This window comes from Callionymus lyra, chromosome 11 (genome assembly GCF_982586985.1).
Source record: "Callionymus lyra chromosome 11, fCalLyr1.hap1.1, whole genome shotgun sequence".
Taxonomy (NCBI): Eukaryota; Metazoa; Chordata; class Actinopteri; order Syngnathiformes; family Callionymidae; genus Callionymus; species Callionymus lyra.
This window is the reverse complement of record NC_141828.1, coordinates 25,844,968-25,866,723: the sequence shown is the minus strand read 5'-3', so window position 1 is coordinate 25,866,723 and position 21,756 is coordinate 25,844,968. Positions and strand designations below refer to the sequence as shown.

Genomic DNA, 21,756 nt, shown 5'->3' with positions numbered 1-21,756 from the left:
AGCATGGCACTAACGAACAGTAAATAAAAGTTAACTACAACATGCATAAACGTTTGAATGTTTAGTTCCGAACAAAAACATTGATTTAAAGTGACATTTATGAAGCGACAATGGATGTCTCTTGACTGACGCATTTCAATGTTGTAACATTATGACCCCGTTCAGAAGAAAAGTCATCCTAAGGTTCGTGTGAGTCGCCGGTCGTCACGTCTGTCGTCGGTACACGGAGCTCATGCAGGTTTGATCAAACATGCTGGACACATCAAGGGTCAGCAGACATTTGAGGAGACAAACAGCGACAAAAAAAACAAAATAGTTTTTGCACCCATTTTATTGATCAGTGGTTAAAACTCAAGGCACAGCGCCCCCTTGAGATCGGTTGTGTGCACGATTGGAGAATAATTAGAAACAATAAAATCATTTTACACTTGATTTAAAGACAACATTTGTTACATATTAAAACTTAAGAAACACTGAGAAGTGCTTTAAAGTGAAAGTCGTAAAAACTTGAATCTCAGAGAGACGCGGCTGTTTTTGGCAACAAAGTTTTCACTGCGGGAGAAACCAGTCGGAATTCAGAGGAACTGATCTCTATGTTGTCTGAACACACGTTTGATCGTAAGTGTGTCGTTTAAAAAAAAAAAAAGTACCGAGCTCCAAAGAAAAATATATTTTAAGTGATTAAGAAATCTGCTATACATTTTTATTTACATCAGAGCTGCCAAAAAGTATAAAAGTGTCCAATATTCACAAAAAATATACAGTAATCAGTAGGTCTGGACACCTCGCCAGGAAGGTAAAAAAAATATTCACCCAGTGTTTAGCAAAATGTTAAGAAGGTTTGACCGTATTGTAGAAAAAGAAGGACTGAAACCATCTAAACGAGGCCATTAAAAAAGGTTTTAAAAGACGGTTCTGTGGCGACACACAAAGGAAGGCACGTGTCAGGATGCAGGTCTGCAGCTGAAGACAACAGATCCAGGATTTGAGGGTTCAAAAGAAGAAGGACAAGAAGAGCAGCAGGGTTGTGCAGGAGGACGCGGTGACACGCGGGAGGTAAATCAATGTTGGAGGACAAAAGGGTCACACAGACGTAGTCACTCTGTCCGCGGCGTTATTGACCTCGTTTTTGTTGGAGTCCAGAGCTTTGGCAGCATTCATGTCGTTGCGGAGATTCTCCGCCGCCTTCTTCATCGTCTTCAGCTCCCCGGGGTGAGGCGTGGCCCGTCGCAGCAGCGTTCCCTGAGTGACATCAACATGTTGACCCTTCAGCTGTTAAATCATAAGTCAAACTCATGGTCGGGGGGCCAAATCTGGTCCGACAAGTCATTTTATGTGGCCCGACAGAAAATCAAAGTCGATAATTGTTCATGTTGACTTAATTTCTAAAGAAGAATATGTTAAAGATAAGATTTGAGATTATGGATGTCAGCATTTATACTGAGACTTAAAATACGTGTAAAAATGATGTTACATTTTTATGGAAGCATGCGTCATCAGAAAATTGAACAATTGAATTTTAACATTTAAAATGTTGAAAGTTTTTTATGAAAAAAATGTACTCCCTTAATTTCCAATGATTGAAAAATCATTTTGTAAATGTTTTTATTTACAGTATATTGATTTACAGAAATTGATCAGCTGAACTATAACAATTAAAAAAGGATTTAATGCTTAGAAAGAAAATATCAAAATAAAAAAGTTTCAACAGTTGAAATGTTAAATTCAATCATTCAATTTTCTGATGACACTGATATATATATACTGCCATAGAACTGTAAAATACGATGACGATATTTTTTCTGTTTCTGACTCTGACCTCATTAGGGACTATAGGCCATGCTTTGCTGTACTCGTTTCCTCAATATAATATCATTTTTGTCGAGTGACAACATCTTGTTCTGTACCTTTTCGTCGTCTTCCTCGTCGTCATCGTCCAGGAAGTGGATGGCACTGATCCTGTTCATGGCTTTGTCGTCCCACGTGTCGTCCACCATGTCGTTGACCAGACTCTCCAGCCCTCCGCAGCGTGCCAGGTTGTCTGCGGCTGCAGGAAGCAAAGAAAAAAGATAATTAATTCCTACATTTTCTAGGATCAACATTTTTTAATTCAACCCCTTTTAAATTCAATAGAAACTTTTATACCAACATTTTGGTATAAAAGTTCCACCAGATAATACAAAGATTCTCGAGCTACGTGATTGATTATATGTCCACAAAGTAGTACTGGACCATCAAATTCATCAAGGAGGATTGCTAAACAAAAAATGTATGTGGTGTCTCTATTATACCTACATTTTTATATTAAATTTAGAAGGCTACAATTTTTAATATTTTTGATATAAACATTGATATTTAAGAATTTATGTTTAAGAAAATCCTCTTAAAAAATAAAATGTTTAATTAACTTAAAAAAAGATTCAATATACAAATTCTAATTACCTGAAGGAGATCTCCAGAGGGATTAATAAAGTCAATCTAATCGAATCCCAAAATATCGTAAAACATTATTCAAAAAAATAAAAATAAAATCTTAAAAAAACATTTAGATAAAAACATTTAAGTTCAACTTTTGAAATGTTAAATTCAACCATTCAATATTCTGAAAAAACTGTCAATTAAAATCCACTTCTGCCGCGGCTCCACTAGAGGGAGCCAGAGACAAAGATATACTGATCGAGCCTCGTCGGCTCTTGATTGACTGCAGCTAAAAGCATCTCTTCATGGCTGTGAGCCACTCTAAGCTCCTTGAGCTGCTCAATCCAACAAGTTTGTAAAGATTCTATTCGTTCTAGACGTCTGTGATCCAGAACACACTCGGCATCAGATGATGTCACGGATGATGTCACCAGAGCGGCGACGAGAAGTTGCTCAAGGGCGGACTGACCTTTGGTGTCCGACTCGTACGGCTGCTGGGGGAGCAGCACGCAGGTGAGGACCTTCTCTCCGGTCGTGGGGTCCTGGTCCGTCTGGAAGGACAGGAGCGGCTGCGACTGGTTCTCCGACAGCCAGAGAGCCTTCAGACGCAGAGACGTCAGCGACAGCGGCAGGTGAGTCAGTCTGAACACATGCAGGAAAGACCAGCGACATCTTTTAGTACAAGTCCCAGCTTTTACATCATAAAAATAAAAATAAAAAAGTCTAAAGATAAAGAACATAGATAAAAGAAAAATAACAAAGACAAAGGATACAAAGACTAACATAGAATAGAACATCAAGATACTTTCACTCCACTCCTGCCCCCGAACTCACAATTGTACAATCCAATAACATGAGGAATGAATGAGTCCTTGAGTCTATTAAATATTTTATTATATATGTCTATATAGATATATATATATTATAGTATTATTATATCATAAAGATTTTATATAGACTTTTATCAAGACTATTTTTGTATTTTGTCAAGATTGTATTTTTTCCCAACATTACAGTTTGGTAAAAGAGAAACCAACTGTGTTCAAACCTGTTTCCAGAGACGTCCAGGACATGCAGTTCTGTGGCTTGAGACAACTCTGAGGGAATTCTCATCAGTCGGTTCTCTCGTACGCAGAAAACATTGAGGCCACTGCAGCCACCGATCTGAAGACCAGGAGAAAGAAGGTTATTAGAAAAATGGTTTCTTTTTGACAGACGGTTCCATCCTTCTTCTAACACTCATTAAGGTGAGGTCGCTGGGGCAGCAGCCAGAGCAAAGAGGTCCAAGATTGTATATCTCTAAAAATCTCTTCCAGATCTTCTGGGAGAACGCTGAGGTGATCCTGATATACAGACACAACGATACAGTATATTGTAATATATTGTCTATACATTTTAAGTAATGTCGAGTACTTGACTCTGGTGTTGCAGAATTTCCAGACCACATTACTCTTGATGAAGTCGTAACTGGAAATATTTTGGTTTCAAAACAAATTAAATCAAACATCAGCTTTAAAAGCTGCTAGAGTCACTGTATCCTCTCGTCCTAAGTCATCGCCAGGATCTCCCACAATTTCATTGTTCCTTTACCTGCTGGAGACTAGTGACTGCTGCCATCTAGTGTCAGGAAGTTTAATTGAAACACAAAAATTAACAGACGCTGTAAATATTATGTTATTTGTATAAAAAAAAAAGTCATTTTATACAGACTTTGTTGAAACATTAACCATCAAAGAACTAAAATGAGACTTGAAAACACCTAATATTGATGTACTATAAGTTGTATGTATGACAGGTTGTTTTTTTCTAATTGCTAATTGCTAATTGTAAATTTAAAAAATCCAAATATTTTACTTAATATACACTTTATTGAAATATAAACAATAAAAGAAACCAGAATAAAACATGATTTAAACATTTCTTTTTTTTTTAATAAAATTGTGAAAAAACAATATTGAAGTATGTCAATATTTTCAATATGTGCGTTTAGTTGTACCTTTTTTTACATCGTTAGCTTTTTTTGCCATAATATTTAGATTTAAATTGCAGCCGGTTGAAAAGTGAAGTTTTGATGTATCTACGTAACTGAAAAAAGAAAGTATATTTGATGTAAAAAGACACACAAGGCTTCACTTCAGATCAGTCAGAGCAAACACAAACATGAAAGTAATCAACAATCAATAGAGTCCATAACAATGAGCCACAAACAAATCAATATCTGGGCCACAGTAACAATGCACTTGTTCGTGCCGTCATGTTTTGACTCAACATGTACACATGAGACAAAGTGTGTTGTGTTCACAAAGACTCACAACAACACTCTTTGTGAGGCCATGAAGAGGCTATTTTATTAAAAGTTGACTGTGTGGATGCGACTCTGGACACAATGGAGACGTGAAGAGTTCAACACTGACGGGCAGAATAATGACATCGTGCTGCAGCTTCTAATAGATTCACAACATGAGCCACTGGATTAAATGAGGCTCATAGAGCGAGAAGTTTACAGTAAACACCCGTCATGTGCCTCTAATACTCAGATCAGCCTCTACCCATCACTGCAAATAAATGACTTAAGTGATCTTGACTGGATTATAACACGATTCGGAGGAACAGTTTCAGGGTAAATAGGTATCTAAGAGTTCACACGGAAAAATGAATGACTGCCAACAACATCATGGAATCTCAGGACATCAAACCTTCAACATCTGTTGAGGACAACAGTTTCGATAAATGATTTCATTTTATCAGCAACAATTTTGTTTTAAATATATAAAGCTATAAAAAACAAAGAATAAAAAGTAACATAGAAGACTTCATTTAATCTTTCTCAGTTGATTATTTCAACTATTTTTTCAATCAAGATCATTTAGTTTTTAGAATATTCCATGTTTATAAACACGATGGAAAATGTTTTCATTGGTTGCTGCTGAATGTAGAAGATCTTTTCACCAATGTATCAGTTTCCTTAACATTTTGAGTTGGAATATCAAAATATTGCCCCTTGGTTTTTTTTTTTAAATAACACAGAAACTATTCAAACCCCCGTTACAACAAAATCATGAATTGTACGCTGAAAATGTTGCGCCTCATGTTCTTTTTATATAACTGGTCACAAGCTCAGAAAGAATCCCAGGAAAACAAACCTCTTTAGGTAATGTGGTGAGCATGTTTCGGTCACAGTTGAAGTTGGAGAGATGTTTTAATTTGCCAATACTTCTGGGCAAACTCTGGAAGATAAAAAAAATACATTATGTGAAACAAAAACAGATCATTTCTTATTTCTCAATATCTTTGCATTGTAAGAATGTACAAGTCTTTACAAGCTTTAATGATCATTTCTAGGATGCGAAGACACAAAAATCCAAATTAAAATAACATACAATTATGTATGGATTCATTTAGATTGGGGGAATCTCAAACTCAATTAGACGAGGGGCCAAATTCCTTTAGCAATCGAAGATGCAAGCCAGAACTAAATGTATATTTACCAGGAAATATGAGTCTCATTGTGATATTGTCCTCTTCTTTTTATTAGAGGCTCAATTATCTTAATTATCTCCATGTTTGACGTCCTTTATCAAACTCTGAACAAGAAAGCATTTTTTCTTCACCATTCGGTTTTGCTTGTATTGGAAGTGTTTAGATATGTGATCATGTCAACAATCTTATTCTTATCTAGTCTTAAAAGTTAATACAGTAACCTATGAAGATTCTAATGTTTATCTACTTTGATACGAAAAAAAAAACATCAGGCAGCCACATTAAATGACTTTGGCCCATGATAAGTGGTTTAGAAGAAAATAAAATTGCAATAGACCTGGGTGAAGGAATAAAAAATTTTTTTTTTTTTACCTGAATTTGGTTCTCTGTGAGCACAAGTTCTGTGAGACTCTCACAGTTGCCGATGCTCTCTGGAATGTAGCCGAGTCTGTTCTGATCCGCCTTTAAAATGGATAATTTACGGAGTTTTCCTGGAGAAAACCAGAAAAAAATAATTAAAAAAAACGTTTCATTCAAAAAGACATGTGTGTCAAAATAGATGGACGGACCGATGCTTTCAGGAAGACCCTCGATGAGGTTCTGAGACACAAGAAGGTCCATCAGCGAAACCAAACCCCCAAGCTCAGGTGGAAGTCTTTCCAGTTTGTTATCCGACACATCCAGACAAAGGAGACTTCGCATCGTGCCCACTTCCTGCAGGCCACAGAAAACGGATGGAATCAAAAGAGATCACAACTATTCTCGAAGAAAGAAGTTTGGTTTTCACTCTCATACTGACAGTATCCCAAAAATGTTAAAGAAAGGATCTAAGCTTCCTCTACATCAGAGATGTTCAACATAATTGGGAAAAGTGAACTATTTGTATTTTTTTTAAAGAAGTTAAAGTTGCTAAAGACTGAGAACTTTCAGGAAGATCTCTTCATTTTTGACATTTTCTTCTCTTGATTTCAGATCAGCTTAAGATCATAGCTTAGCAATGCTACTAATAGCATAGCAGAGGAGCTTAGACGAATTATTCTGTTTGATAAATGTTGAAAGTTCATCTCACCGCAGGAATTTCCGCCAACTGGTTTCCATCCAGCCACAAATCCTTCAAGCTCACCAGACACCCGATGGTCTCTGGCTGCATGTGAGGAAAAACACGACAACGTGAGACAAACTTGTTTTACTCTTGTTACGATGCACAACTTTAAAACAGAATTTAATAATTTATCAAAGCCAGGCCTCCATCGTGATACACCAGTTGATCAACAGTAATGCGAGTAGATCACATGACACTTTAAATATGTCCTTGTGTTGGTGTAAGAAATATCTGTCGTGTTTTTTTTAGAGTCAGAGAGTGATGAGACTCACATGTCATCTGTTCACTCAGTCACATGATTCTTGTTCAATATAACATTTTTGTCTGTTGATAGTTGATATTAGTACATTTACAACTTTATTGACACTACACACTCAAATAAAACCATGTACGTGAAGGTCCAGCTGATTGGACCAGCAACCCCACAAGTAAAATAAATAAATAAATAATAATCAACCAATTGGCTGCTTTCTTTATAATAAGCTCCGCCCAATGAGCACTAAAATATTGAATTAGATCATGCAACTGTCAATAATATATGGAATTATAACAGTGACATGAATATATTGAATGGTTACATTTAAACAATGTACATTTGAAAAATACATATTTATAGCTCTTAAATTCAATATAAAAATTTGGAAAAAAGAGTAACAAGCTACCTTGAACTTACAGTCAATCATGATGTCGGTCACATGATCGTCTGAGCGGCACATGATTGGTTCATGTGGTTATGAAGGCACATCATATTAAGAACTATAAATATATTCATAAATGAATAGTATATTTAATAATACATTTTTGTGGTAGCTTCGTCAATTCGACTTGATCATTAAGAGACATGGTGAAAAGTGTCAATACTCCTGGTTTAGGTTAATGCTGGGACAAGAGTGAACGTGGACACACGAGCGAGGAACAAGCCTCGGCTCGATCCGTGACTAAATGATTCTCCCTCACAGTTAGACTGCTCACATGAGATTACAACACAAATCCAAGCTCAAAGCAGATGGTCTTGCTCATCTGCGTGATAAGAGGTGAAAGCTGTTCTTAAGGAATGTTAATCTTCATGCTCATGTTGCCAACACCACAAGTATTTTCTGCTGGTTTGAAGATGGAAAACTTACCAGTAAGTAAAGCTCATTATTGCCCAAGTCCAGTTCTTGAAGTCGCTGCAGCTGAGATAAAGATCTGTGGATGAAAGGTGACATGAGAAACATCTTTTGCGACAAAGTCTCCTCTAAAATATTGAAACATGCAGAGAAACATCTGATTTCATCTTTCAGGTGTATTTTTTACAGTCTGTAGAGCATCTAGCCACGTGACAGCACGCTGCTCTTTACATCCACACAGGGGCAGCACTGAGACGTCGAACTTGAATATTTAAATGCAAACAAATCAAACCATTTTCTTTATAACTGAATATTTTTAAAAAATAATTCCGATTTATAATTCCATTGATATTAGTAGCAGCTCCATTTTTAAGAGGAGCAGCACGTTAAAGTATTTGAACATAAAACCACTTAAATATTATTGGGGATTGTTTAAGTGCTTTGTGACGCTGGTCTAGAAAATCGCTCTACAAATATTACTTACTTACTTAAATACAATTAAATAAAACTAAAATAATCTAAGAATAAAACATGTCAAAACTGATTTGGAAATTGTGGCACTCGTATAAGAAAAATATTAATTAATTTATTATTTTTAATCATTTATTTTCCTCTTGATTTACTTTTTTTCTTGTGGATATAAAGTCCTTCAGCGAACCCTTTCAATCAAGATCATTCATTTTGTAGAATATTCCATGTTTTCTGAAAATCCATTTTTTTCATGTAGATGTGAGGTTATTAAAATATGTCTAAGAATATAATAGGTTTTTCTATTTATATTAGAAGCAGCACTACATGTGAGAGGACAGATTTAAATATAAAAATCCGTAAAATATTAGTTTGAAGTAAGTAAAATTATTGTGGGTATAAAAATGTATGTAGTAAATGTTTTCCTTTTTTAATCATACGATTTACTTATACAATTCATTTAATTTCCCTCCTGATTTTACTTATGTTTTTGTGTCATGAATGTTCTTCAGATGATAATTTCAACTTTTTTATTGATCAAGATCATCCATTTCGTAAAATATTCTGGGTTTTTTTGTTCCGTTTTTCAGTAGAGGCCGTCTGTAAGAAAGTATAAAAAGTATCAGCAATTATTTGGAACACTTGTGGCAGATTTATAATAAAATCCTAGTCAAAAGAAAAGTCAAACAATTTCAACATCATTTATTAAACCGATTTGCTTCATTTTCCCCCTTATATAGTTTCAGTGTGATTAAGGTTCTTCAGATTATTTCATACTAATTTATGGAGCAACATCATTCAGTCTTCAGAATACTTTTATGAACATCATAGGACACATTCCATGTAGATGGGAACAGAAGCTGATCTAGAAAAGTAAATTCTTACTCTGGTAAAGATGTCAGCAGGTTTTCTCTGAGTTCAAGCGACACCAAATTGGAGAGACTGTAACGACAGACGAAAAAATGAAGATTGGAGAATGATGACAAGAGAAAAACATTACAGAACAGGAAGTTCTTCGAGGTGTGTCATTCTTATCAGGGCCTGGAAAATTGCTGCACTTAAACAATGACTTATTCGCCTTCGTAGAGCAAAGTACAACTTGATCTTTTTGCACTGCTGCTTATGCAAGCACCTTTGAGGTCGACCAGGCGTTTATATCTTGTATGTATACTCCATTTACTGATGAACATTAACAGTCTATTAAGTCTGCTGTCAAAAATCAATCCATTAACATCGTGAAAAAAGGAGTCAAATTAGATTTCAAATATTATCTGCATCTTCGCTTCCTCTCTTTCATAGCAAACCACAGTGTAGCTAACAGAGCTTGTGTTGACCTGACCACACTCACCACTCCTCTTCGAGCTTTGTTCTCCTGAACATGCACACACACTGAAGTCTAACATCTTCTCACCGACTGAAATACGCTAGTATCAAAACATGGCGCCTCCTTTTTTGCTTTTTTTGTTCTTAGGGTCATTACCCACCTCTCCTGATCATAAGTGAGGGTAGAAACGTAGATCTTAGAGTATACTGAGAGATCGGTGCATCGTCTGCAAAACACTCTGCACCACTCTTCCTGTCGATACTCACTCGTGAACTAGACCCCAAGATACTTGAAATCCTCTACTTAGAGCAGGATCCGTATATGGACTGAGAACCATGGAGTTACAATGAACAATAACTACATCATAATGAAACAACAACTTCTGATCATGCGATATTAGAATTCAAGTTTACAATCTTATCCAAGGGCTTCTTTCTTCCGAACCAAATTCAGGTAAACAAAAATTATATTTTTTATTCCTTCACCCAGGTCTATTGCAATTTTATTTTCTTCTAAACCACTTATCATGGGCCAAAGTCATTTAATGTGGCTGCCTGATGTTTTTTTTTTCGTATCAAAGTAGATAAACATTAGAATCTTCATAGGTTACTGTATTAACTTTTAAGACTAGATAAGAATAAGATTGTTGACATGATCACATATCTAACCCACCAAACACCTTTTCATGTCAGCCTCATTTTAACTAAAACCCCCCTTCTGGGCATTTTGTACCATCTAATCAGGAACATTAGCCGACCGCCAGGAAGGATTTCTTAGAACAACAACGTCGCCAGACAGTCCCAAGAGAAGTCTTGATTTCATATCAGAGACGCCTCAGAGAGGAAAATAAAAAGTTGCAGGACATTTTCTTGACAAACGTCAGGTCCCTTTAGAGAAAGAAGGTATTTTTCTAACAAGTAAAAAAAATGTATTCACTTACTTGCCAATGTTTTCTGGTAGAGTTTGCAGGGAAATATCATTGATTGACAGACATGTGAGATTCCGCAATTCAGGAAAACTTTCTGGTAGCCTGGTCCAACAGAAGAGGGAAACGTTTCACACATTTGGAGCAATTAAATAATACTTCGATAATTGCTCTCAAAACAAACTTGTTGTAGTTATTTATAATTATGTTCCAAGTCTTTGAATGTTCTTTCATTAATTCATCCTCATGCATGTTCACAGCATGTTTTTACATGTTTAAATACTCGTGTGGATCATCACTCACTGTGGGGGAGGTAGCTTACTACCCGAGAGGGTAACTATGCACATGTCCATGCACTTAATAGTTATTGAACCATCGTCTGCCCTTTTGCACTCTTTATATTTGACTCTAAATGTCTGATATGTTATCTCATCAAATAAAAATGACAACAATGGGATACAAATGCATTACTTATTAATCGTCATGTGGTATTTACACGAGTATGTATTTCAGGATCATCAACAACTGGCTTAAATCAATGTATTTAATATACATATTGGAGAGAAGTACCTTGTTAAGGGATTTCCACTGAAGTCTGCTACTTGAAGGGCTTTGAGGTAAGAAATACTATCTGGAATTTCCATAATATCTGAAATGCAGAAGAAAAAATGTTTGGCCTCATTCGAGAAATACAAACATAAACTCAAAGATATCAGATCTTTTTTACTGAAAACTTTTCCGTTTCTTGAAACAAGAAATATATATATATATATATATATATATATATTTATTTTTTTTATTTTTTATAATAATGACACTTTTTTGTAAACATTTATCGATGAAGCTAATTCAACATATATTTAAATTCAACACAATAAACTAAAGATTACACAACAACCATTTCCATTGTAAATGTTGCTGGACTGCCGACTCATTGAAGTAATTTTGAACTGGTTCAACTATTCAATCTGTAGCAAAAGACAAAGTACTGCATCACAACACCCGTTTGTGGATGACAGTCTAACTTTTCATGACTTTATTCTCGCCATCCATCAAAGACAAAATCAGAGGTTTTGATTGACAGAGTAAATTTTGGAGGACCAATATATATTTTACTTGTCAACAATATGAAACTACAAAACTTACCATTTCTGGAGACATCAAGTTCCACCAACTGGATAAAATTGGCGATTTCTGGGGAAAGTCTCTGGATTTCATTGTCACTCAGGCCCAGTTTTCTTAGCTTTAAAAGCTGGAAAAATGGCTGCAACAAGAAGAGAAAGAAATATAAATGAAAATAAACTTTTCTCACAGGTTCATTCGATCAGATGTGATGAGCTTCAAACACTTCCTAGTATATTAGAATTAACCAGTTGTATCCACAGCATTTCCACACAATTCCAAGTATATCCAGCCTGCTTAAGACATTATCTTTTTTTATTTAAAAACCAGAGCTAGATGTTGGATTTTTAAAAATGTTTCTTTTCATTCATGTTATATTTTATAAACACTTGCTGTGCAATAGTGAGGCATCCCATTTTTTCAAAGATAAAACTAAATTCAAAAATATATAAACATGCTGTATGAGGGAACATCTAAGGAGCTACTTTTCTGGACCATGTACAAGTTGAAACTTCTCCGTCAAAACGTTTCATGACTGAATATTTGACATGTCTGCACATGAGCCCCATCATTAATAACTGTTATAACTCATCTCAGCACGTTTGATTCCACTAAACGCTCAGTCAGCCATGCTGATATCATATTTTATGTTAAACTAGATGTAGAATAAGTCCATTCAAGTCTCTGTATATCATAAAAAGGGAAAACACCCCCCCCCCCATTCTATCATTTAGAGTTAAACTAAATCACACAAAATTACTCAATCAATCCAAAAAACTGTGAGCGGAGGAATTAATTTGATTCACCATATTCTCAATTTTGATCCATTATATTAATCTCTGTGTTTTCTACCATCAAATTACTTTCCTTTCATGTCAGTTGTACTTTTATTTGAAGTCTGTATAAAGATACCAGTGTAAAGATTATCTATGTCAACATTGAAAGACATTTTCAAACGTGCATTTATCAACTTTGAACCATCACAGGCCACATTAAATGACTGATGTGATTCAGAGGCAGAAAGTGGACGACTCGATTGTGAGTACTGCAATGATATCCTGATATACTTTAGCTTCTCATGAACGTTATTAGACAAAGTCTAAAAGTCAAAACTCCACCCTATGATACACTTCACGTTGCAGAGTTTAACAGAAACTGTAATCCTTCAGATACACCGTAATGAGATTTTTTCTGGGATTTTTCCACTCCAATCACATTCAAGATTCATTTCCTGCATGGATCAACGGTGCTTGTCCTTCAGATAGGTTTATGAGGAAGTCTAGACGGGTGCAGACTCGTTCATGGCCAAAATACTGGGCTGAACAAATTGACTTGGATAGCTTGTTATGAAAACAGCTTCTCCGCTCAGATGTCTAACCGAGTGCAAACACTCCTTCGTCAAACAATTACCAAAAGTGAAAGCAAACAAGGTTTTTTGTAAAATGGGCTGTGAACAACTTTTAGCTTTTGATGAACAAAAGCTGGCTTATGTTACTTTTCAACATTAAAACCCGTAGAGATGTCAAAGAAGCTCCTGCATGTTAAAATATTTGTGTTGCAGGTTAACATTTAAATGTTCCCTTTTGCTAAAACACAGACACGAAACCTGTTCTTCCAGTTTGAAGACACACCCCAGATAACCAACCATGTGTGACGGACAAAAACTAAAACAAGCCGTAGGGACCACTTATTAACCAGCCTCTCACTTGCAAACTTTTATCATTAGTTTCTTTCAGTTTTCTAACAAAGGAAAGTTTTATTTGAGAGTTTTTTATTGCAAAGATGACAGAGTTGGATCATTTTTTTATTTTAAATAATTTAACTAATTTAACAGAACCACACAACTTTCAGTAAGCAGCAGCTGAAGAACACAACCTAGTAGTAGTAAAAATATCATCAAAAAAACAAATGTAAACTTAAGATGGAGTTGAATTGAGTTGAGTTTGATTCAAGTTTTTTATAGCTTTTTAAACAATTCAGGTAAAATGATTTAGCGACTACAAAATTAAAGACATACATTTATTTATAAATAATATGGATTCTCGATACAACCTTCAAACCACATGAGTCAACATTACAAAACACAATTAACTATGTACATTTTGTCACGACCTGACTTTACTCTGATGACTCGAACAAATGATTTATTTGAACCATTGGATGCTAGAATCACAACATTTCATTACTTAAATCATCTTCTAAACACAAATTCCGTAAAAGATTTTCGAAGACAACAGAATATCTCCTTCCGGGGATAAGTAAAGTATCCATCTAGCCATCTATCCGATTAAATCTCAAAGGTCTCTGACGCAATGGGCGGAGCTTATGACAAAAAAAATAAGGCCATTGGTTTATTTTCTAACCTCAATCAGTTGGACCTTAACCAAAATGGTTTTCTGGGACCGTGAAGTGTCAATTAAGTTATAAATTTACTTCTATTTAAATGATAAAGAGGAAATTCTGGGCCTCAAGCTACTGCCCCAGGGACCCAAACCCGGATAAGCGGAGGACAAAGATTTGAGTAAATTAAACGTACCAAAAAACTGACTAACTTTTTTTTTCTACCTTTAACGCTGCTCAATATGTTAAAGGAATAGAACAAAAGGAATAGACACATGAATAAGTCAGCAAAGATCTTCAAGATGGTTAATTGACAGATGTAAAAGATTCATATCCTGCTCCCCCACTTCAATCTTTTCTCTTTAGAGTCAGTCATCTGGTACATTTACAAACTTTTCTGCTAGCACGTATAATGTCGACCTGCCGTCAGAGACAAACTCTATATAACCATCCAGACATATGACAAAGTATCTCAGCGAGTACGAAAGGATTTCAGACTCTGGAAAAGATTACACGACCTTGTCATCAGACTTTGTTGTAATCACTCGGGTGGATTAAATCCTTAAACATACAAGAAAGTTGTGTCTTCAATTTCATTTATAAGTACCAGAGACTTGTTAGAGCTCTTTTCTCTTTTTATTGCTACTTGTATTTGGATTTTAAAAGGTTTGTGTAAAATCCAGCTGATCCCTAAATGCTTTAATGAGGGTGCCAAATAAGGACTTCAGCACCATTTTATACAAAACTTCAAAATAGTTGTATTTTTAAGATTTTAATATTGTTTTCCACAGTTTGTTAAACAATAAATGTCTCAATAAGTTTAGATTTAAATCACCATATTATACATTAAGGATACAGTTCAGAATGAAAACAACATTCATTCATTTTATGATACGTATTCCCTTATCAGGGTTGCAGGGACTGGAATAAACCACAGCTACTTAGGGCGAGAAGCCGAACAACACCCTGGACAGGTGGACAGCCTGTGACAGGATGCACATCTAAACGTGTCATAAACACTTTCACCCACACACAGAGTACTCCATTTTTAGGGCTATATATAAATATCGATACACTTATATTTCGCAATATTTTTGTATGTATCTGTATGCTATAGCACTGTATCGTTTTGTTTTTGCATTTCAAATCAGATTGTATTGTGTATCATAGTTACTTTATGGATTTTTCAATAAAGTTTGTATAAAATGAAATATTTTGATGTGTTTACAGTGTTTGTTCATTTTTGTGTTGCAATAAAACTTCCTGCTGCAAGAAGACGACAGTAATTACGTCCTCTGGAGGTAAAAGAACTTTGAGATCCCTGAGGACGAGAGGATACCGTAGACTCCGGCAGCTTTTACAGATAATATTTGGACAGATTTTGGTTCCAAAACAAAATATTGTATCTTCGACCATCTAAGTAGCCAGATTCTTGACAATATACACAATACTTTTTTGGATTATGGGAGTAAATCCAGGCAGGCAAGGACAAGCAAAAAACATTGAAAATCTACAAAGAAAAGAATGAGGTTAGTTAAGATGATGGAAAACCACCAACCTTCTTGCTTGAGGCTTGAGTACTAAGCACAAATTAGTCTTGAATAATTTAAAAAACATAATCAGATACTCTAAAGGTAAATCTGAACTACATCTGCTTGACATACCGGTTGGAGGGCTGAGGCTGTCAAAATAAGCACATGCGGTGCAGACCTTCACTTCCTGTTGTCATCCAATTATGTGGCAACCTATTGTCTTAACATAGATACAATACTTTTGTAACAAGCAAATAGTTCAGCCCTAGTGTTGAAAGGTTGTGTATCCACGTCTCAACGGTGCACAACAGGTTAGACAGAAGAACGTCAGGCCAACCGTCTGCTTGTCAAGTCGTCAACAACCACGTCAGCATATTAGAAACTAGTACACAAAACTTTACAATAGTCAGTTAGCATACCTGTAACAGTAACTGTGTCCATGTACCCAAGTTGTACCATCCTTGTTCAATCACACTCCAACAACAGACATGGCAGAAGAGATCTCGCTAACCTAAATGGATCATTGCAAGACCTGAACAATCGCTGGGGATTAAACTAAGTAAAGATTGACCGGATCAACAGAAGTCTTATTTACAGGCGAGTAAACTTGGGAGTAAATAAAGCTCCTGCAGCTTTCAACTTTCCATCTTAACCCTCATGACTGACCCCCTTGAGGCTGAGACAAGTGGTCTAAGCCTATACACAGTCACAAACTAAGACCTAGCCGAAGCTCCATTGGAAAAGATTTAACTGTGTGCAAGCATCATGCAAACATACACACCTTAAGATACACGTTCTGTGAGGGAACTACAGTCCTTCACAGAACCAGTTTGGTTGGCAAAGATAATGCAGCAAACTACCGCTTTACCTTCAGTAGATCGCTAGTTGGTCTTAAAGTAATAATTGGATATTTTAGAGTTATACTACGGTGACTGGCAGAGACATACTGTGGTGACTGGCAGAGACATACAGATGGTATATAGATTAACGTTATCATTGTCATTGTATTATAAATCCTAGTTTTCTGCTGTAAATCATCAGGTTTACAACACAAATACTAGACTGTATCAGTCAGACTCAGAGTATCTTGTTGCTTCCTGCCCCTTTCCTCAACCACAACTCTGGATTGAAAGCCATGTAATCACTCAATCCGGTCAGCCTTGTGGTTTCTTTCAAGCAAGAAAGTGCTGCACGGTTGTGTCGATACGGAAAGTGTCCGTACATGATGACATCATCTGCAAACAGATTTTTCAAATACTTTTTTAGGAGTGAACAAAATTTCGAATGAAGGATGGATTCAATATTATTGTCGATAATGATTCAAGTATGATGACAAATTCAAAAGTAATAACAAGCCAGCCAATCAGGAAGAGTTGTCAGATAAGGAGGTGAAGCAATCTTTCATTTGAGTTACGAAGAGCCTTCAAAGCCTTTATTTAAAGTTTCCTTCACACATGGAACTAAAACTGCTTTGGAAAATCTTGGGAAGTTACCCAGACACTTTCCATGGGTCCGACAGTTCCTGTATCTACAGTCGAGTTGAGATGGAAGGAATCGACAGACTTTACAACTTTTCGTTTGCATCTTCTTTGCAACTAAAACATGACTTGAGATTTACAAACATTTGATGTTTTATACATGATGTACCATGATGTACTAACCGTTTAAATTTGAGTTGTTTGAAATATATTTTTTATTTTCTCTGTGGAACAAGAAAGGCTCAAAATAGGGCAAATAAAAGTTAAAAAAGATAATTAATGTTATGTTTAGAGTTGGAACAAATAATCAATGCATCAATTGGTTGTGTGTATCTTTATGGAATATCGATCTGATTCATGAGGGCCACATGTGGCCCACAAACTGCACTTTATGCAGGTCTGGTTTATCTTTTCACAACTTCACTTTAAGAACGTTTTAATTGGCACTAAAATGGCCGAGTCGACCGCACGCTACCATACTTATTAAAATTGTATCTACCTTTATCTTATTTGTATTTTATGAATTGTGTGTGTCAACTTCTACTTACTTCTTTAAGAATCATTTTATTATTGTATAACTGTTTTGTTTTTTTCCTAATTAAGTAAATCAGAGGAAGGAAGCGCTGATGAAGTTTTTATAGCAATATATTACACATAAATTATTTAATAGCATTTCAAGTCAGTCAATACGTTTCTGCAAAATGGTCACAAGTTAATGAAAATAGTGGTATCACAGCGAAAGGATTTACAAAGTGTGGCTCAGGGGTGTCAAGGTCAACCACACAATGGGCCAAAATCTTTTGATGGCAGGCTGAACAAAATGTATATTATCTGCAATATTTTCTTTTCATTTTTTGAGGCTCTAAAGTTAATTACATCCGTGTTTGTCCTCCTTCAACAAAAACATTCCCATCAAATTCCTTCACCACAACATCAGTTAAACTGCCATTTGAATTCTCTGAATAATACAAATAATAATCATCTTATCTTAAAAACAGACATCTTAATGAGTCAACACATCAACATGAACATTAATCTACTTTGATTTTGAGAAAAAAACATCCTGCGGACTATTTAAAATGACTTTGTGACCCTGACCATTAGTTGACACATGTAGTGTGTAGAAGAACCAACACCTTTTAATGGACCGTGTAATCCATTCTGCTTCATATGACATTGTATATGTTATTTACTTCCCGGGTCAACACAAATATATGGTTGAATAGGGAATGCAAGGTTGTGTTTTTGTATTCAACTGATGGGCTAACACAGACATGGACAAAGTACAGCCCTTTGACTGTATTCATGTGGTCCTTATCATGTCAGAGTAGAACTGCTCCAGGTAGAACATTTAATAATTTGTTTTATTTAGGACACTTTACTTTTTTGTTTATCCTTCCTTTCATTTTTTTATTATTATTATAAAAAGGTAATTAAATATATGTTCAGCATAGTTGGGTTTAGATTGATAGATTGTATTAATCCCTCTGGCGATCTCCTTCAGGAATTTGGTTATTGTGTTTTTTTATGTATTTTTCTCTTTTTTAATAGTTTTCTTTTTATTTAAAGTAAGTAAGTAAGTAAGTAAGTAATATATATTTATATAGCGCTTTTCAAGACCAGGGTCACAAAGCGCTTTAACAATCAAAACAATACTCAAAACAGTACATACTTCAAAGGATTAGGTCACCCAAAATTCACATATTTTCACCCTCCTGTTGACCAAGGGTTGGGATTATTTCTTTTAAGAGTTAAAAACAAAAGAAGTATGTTCATTTTAATGTAGTGACTGGAGCTCAGTCAGCTACGTCCAAATAGACACAACAAAAAAAACATCCAACTCCTCCATACTGCTTGTCTGTAACATCCATCTTGTATTGAAGCCTTGACAAGAGGACTTGTTCCAAAAAAGCTTAAAAAGGTCTATATTTTGTTAGTAGCGAGCAGCCTAACTCTGACGTGTGTTTCGAAGAGAAAAGCCATCAGTCAGCAGCTGAAAGACTGATGACTCCTGCTAAAAAAATTAAACAAACACATGTATTCAAGTTTTTCCAGTTATCTGGCAGGGGAATGTTTTGGGAACTATTTATAAATGTTTTTAACCTGATATTGAAATAAAAATCTTGTTTGAAACTAGTTAAGCTTCACAAACATGTTTTCTAACTACAGTGAGTTTCTTGGTTTAAAAGGACTGCGTTGGTTTCGACGAGGCCCGCCGGGAGCTCCGGGTCAACCTGTTGAGTGAGGCAGGAGTTCCGGGGGAAATTTCCACCTCCAGGTCGAGTCTGATGTTGCGTAATGATCGTCCCCGGATCCCGTTTCTCCTCTCGTGGGACCAGCTGCGGGGCTTCACCCTGCTCACCCGAACAAACACGAAGTATAGTTGCTCACCTTCGGCAGGTCTCGGAGCTGGTTGGCGTCCAGCAGGAGCTCCTCCAGACTGCGGCCGTAGCGGTAGATCTCGTCCGGCACGTAGAGCAGCGAGCAGTGGCGCTTGTCGATCATCTCGACGTGACGGTTGCACCGCCACAGAGGAATACAGTGGAACATCTCGAGCGGAGGAGAGGATGCAACAGATGGCAGCAGCAGCAGCAGCAGGAGGAGAAGAAGAAGAAGAACTCCCAGCAGGACTCGCAGGTGAAGAGACAGAGGAGCGTCAGACGAACATGAGTCTGAGCCTCACTTTGTTTTCTTCCACCTGTTTGTTCGCTTCCGTCAAACTTATAGATATTTTACCGCACAAAAGTTCCGCTGTATCCCAGCTTCGGCGAGGGTAACATTATCGCCTTTTTTCCCCCTGCGTCGCCCCGGAGTTTATTTCCTCTCCCGTCCAGTTTGTGACCCGGAACATTCACTCCCTCATTCCGATCTACGTCACCACCCACAGAGGCCCCGCCCCCTGTCCCACACAGGGCCCGCCATCACGGGAGAGAGCCGGGCTGTGACTGGACGAGCCCCCCCCCCCGGATGTCACGTGACTCCCCGAACTACATTTATTGTGGATTAACTCTCAAAACTTGTAATAACTTCTCTCTAAAGTTAACATTTTTGTCTGCAAAGCTCCACATAAGGATACATTTGACGTTTAAGCAATTATTTATTTTCAATAAACAGCAATTATCAAAATGTTATCTTATATCAATAAGATATATAATCAATGAATTATTTGTTCAGGCTTTTACTTGATTTTCTGGAACTCCTGTTGTGTTATCAGTATTATCTTGACCTTTAAAGTATATATTTTATTGAGTATTGTTTTGATTGTTTAAGCGCTTTGTGACCCTGGTCTGGAAAAGCGCTTTACAAATAGAAATTACTTACTTACTTACTTATAATAAAAATAATGTACTTATTTATAATGTCCACGTTTTTATACATCAATAGATACATGCCACTACTAAGTGTCTTTTATTGGTCTAATTGTATTATTCAAGTTTTTTAATTTGAATCTTTAGTTGTTCTTACATTTCTTTGTGTCAACTGTTTTTTTGAACATGATATGAAAATAAAACTTACATGAAAGAAAGATTCTTATTATTTGTCCATGTTTGTTAGCAAAAGCGTTACTCAAAAAATCACCTCGGGGTAAGGAACAATGTTTGGTTTATAAATATAATACATACATATATACTCAACTTTATTGTTCTTTATTTAATGAGGATGATTGTGTTTTCGTTTTAACTGTTGATGTCATATTTGTTAGTACATCAGAATATAAAACTTTTATTGCCAATGTTTAAAAACAACCATTTTTTTTGTGGTGGCAATACAATATGTATTTATAATTAAACACACATTTAAAATTGATTTTTATCTATGTTTAAGATTGAATTTTCTTCATGTTGCATGTTTGCACAACTGTCCCAAATAAATTGGTGGAACCCTTCACTGACAATGGCAATAAATAGAATGCTTATTCTGATATTTTTATTTTATTATTATAGTTTACATTATTTTTATTTTTTAAATCAGAATAAGAATCTGTCTTTGCCAGTGTTCTTAACTCACTCGATTATAGTATTGAATAATACAAAAATAATACAATAATAATAATAAAATACAATAAGATTTACAAAATGCAATTCAATAAGATAAACATAAAATTAGACAGAATCAAAACATGTTTCATTAAATAAAAAACACTTACATTATTTAATATATAATGTAAAAAGTTTTAAAAGAGCATCTTCAGTTTTGACATTAGCCTGCCAATATGTAAGAGTCACAAGTTTTTTATTTTATTTCATTCATTCTATTGTATTGAAATGAATTCTACAATCCTGTGTTGTTTTTACAAAACTAGAAATGATCCATGAAATTCAAATTTTAACCAATAATACAATTGGTCAATGGGAAATAAAACCATTAACATGTGTATGAAATTCCATAACAACATAAGCCTTAACTTTTAATGGTGTGAAAAAACCTATAGTTTAATTTTTTGTCTTCATTTCCCTC

General features: G+C 35.6%; 1 protein-coding gene across 1 annotated transcript; it reads right to left on the bottom strand.

Annotated features, from left to right (window-relative positions):
• Positions 1 to 313: 313 nt before the first annotated feature.
• Positions 314 to 20,229, bottom strand: lrrc1 (leucine rich repeat containing 1). Its single transcript, XM_087802548.1, has 14 exons — positions 19,690 to 20,229; positions 11,973 to 12,090; positions 11,397 to 11,475; positions 10,842 to 10,931; positions 9,463 to 9,519; positions 8,125 to 8,188; positions 6,968 to 7,042; positions 6,468 to 6,612; positions 6,271 to 6,389; positions 5,562 to 5,645; positions 3,467 to 3,582; positions 2,888 to 3,060; positions 1,908 to 2,047; positions 314 to 1,242 (listed from the first exon to the last, which is right to left on the bottom strand). Exons 1-14 carry the CDS (start codon positions 19,846 to 19,848, stop codon positions 1,084 to 1,086), a joined length of 1,578 nt encoding a protein of 525 aa, XP_087658674.1. The 5' UTR covers positions 19,849 to 20,229; the 3' UTR covers positions 314 to 1,083.
• Between the last annotated feature and the right edge of the window lie 1,527 nt (positions 20,230 to 21,756).

Excerpts from the sequence above, each read along its gene's own strand:
- lrrc1 (XM_087802548.1), bottom strand. The coding sequence starts at position 19,848 with ATGTTCCACTGTATTCCTCTGTGGCGGTGCAACCGTCACGTCGAGATG. Across the intron at positions 9,520-10,841 it reads CTACCAGAAAACATTGGCAA|TCTCTCCAATTTGGTGTCGC; the intron begins GTAAGTGAATAC and ends CTGTCGTTACAG. Across the intron at positions 8,189-9,462 it reads CTGCTGACATCTTTACCAGA|ATCTTTATCTCAGCTGCAGC; the intron begins GTAAGAATTTAC and ends TTTCATCCACAG.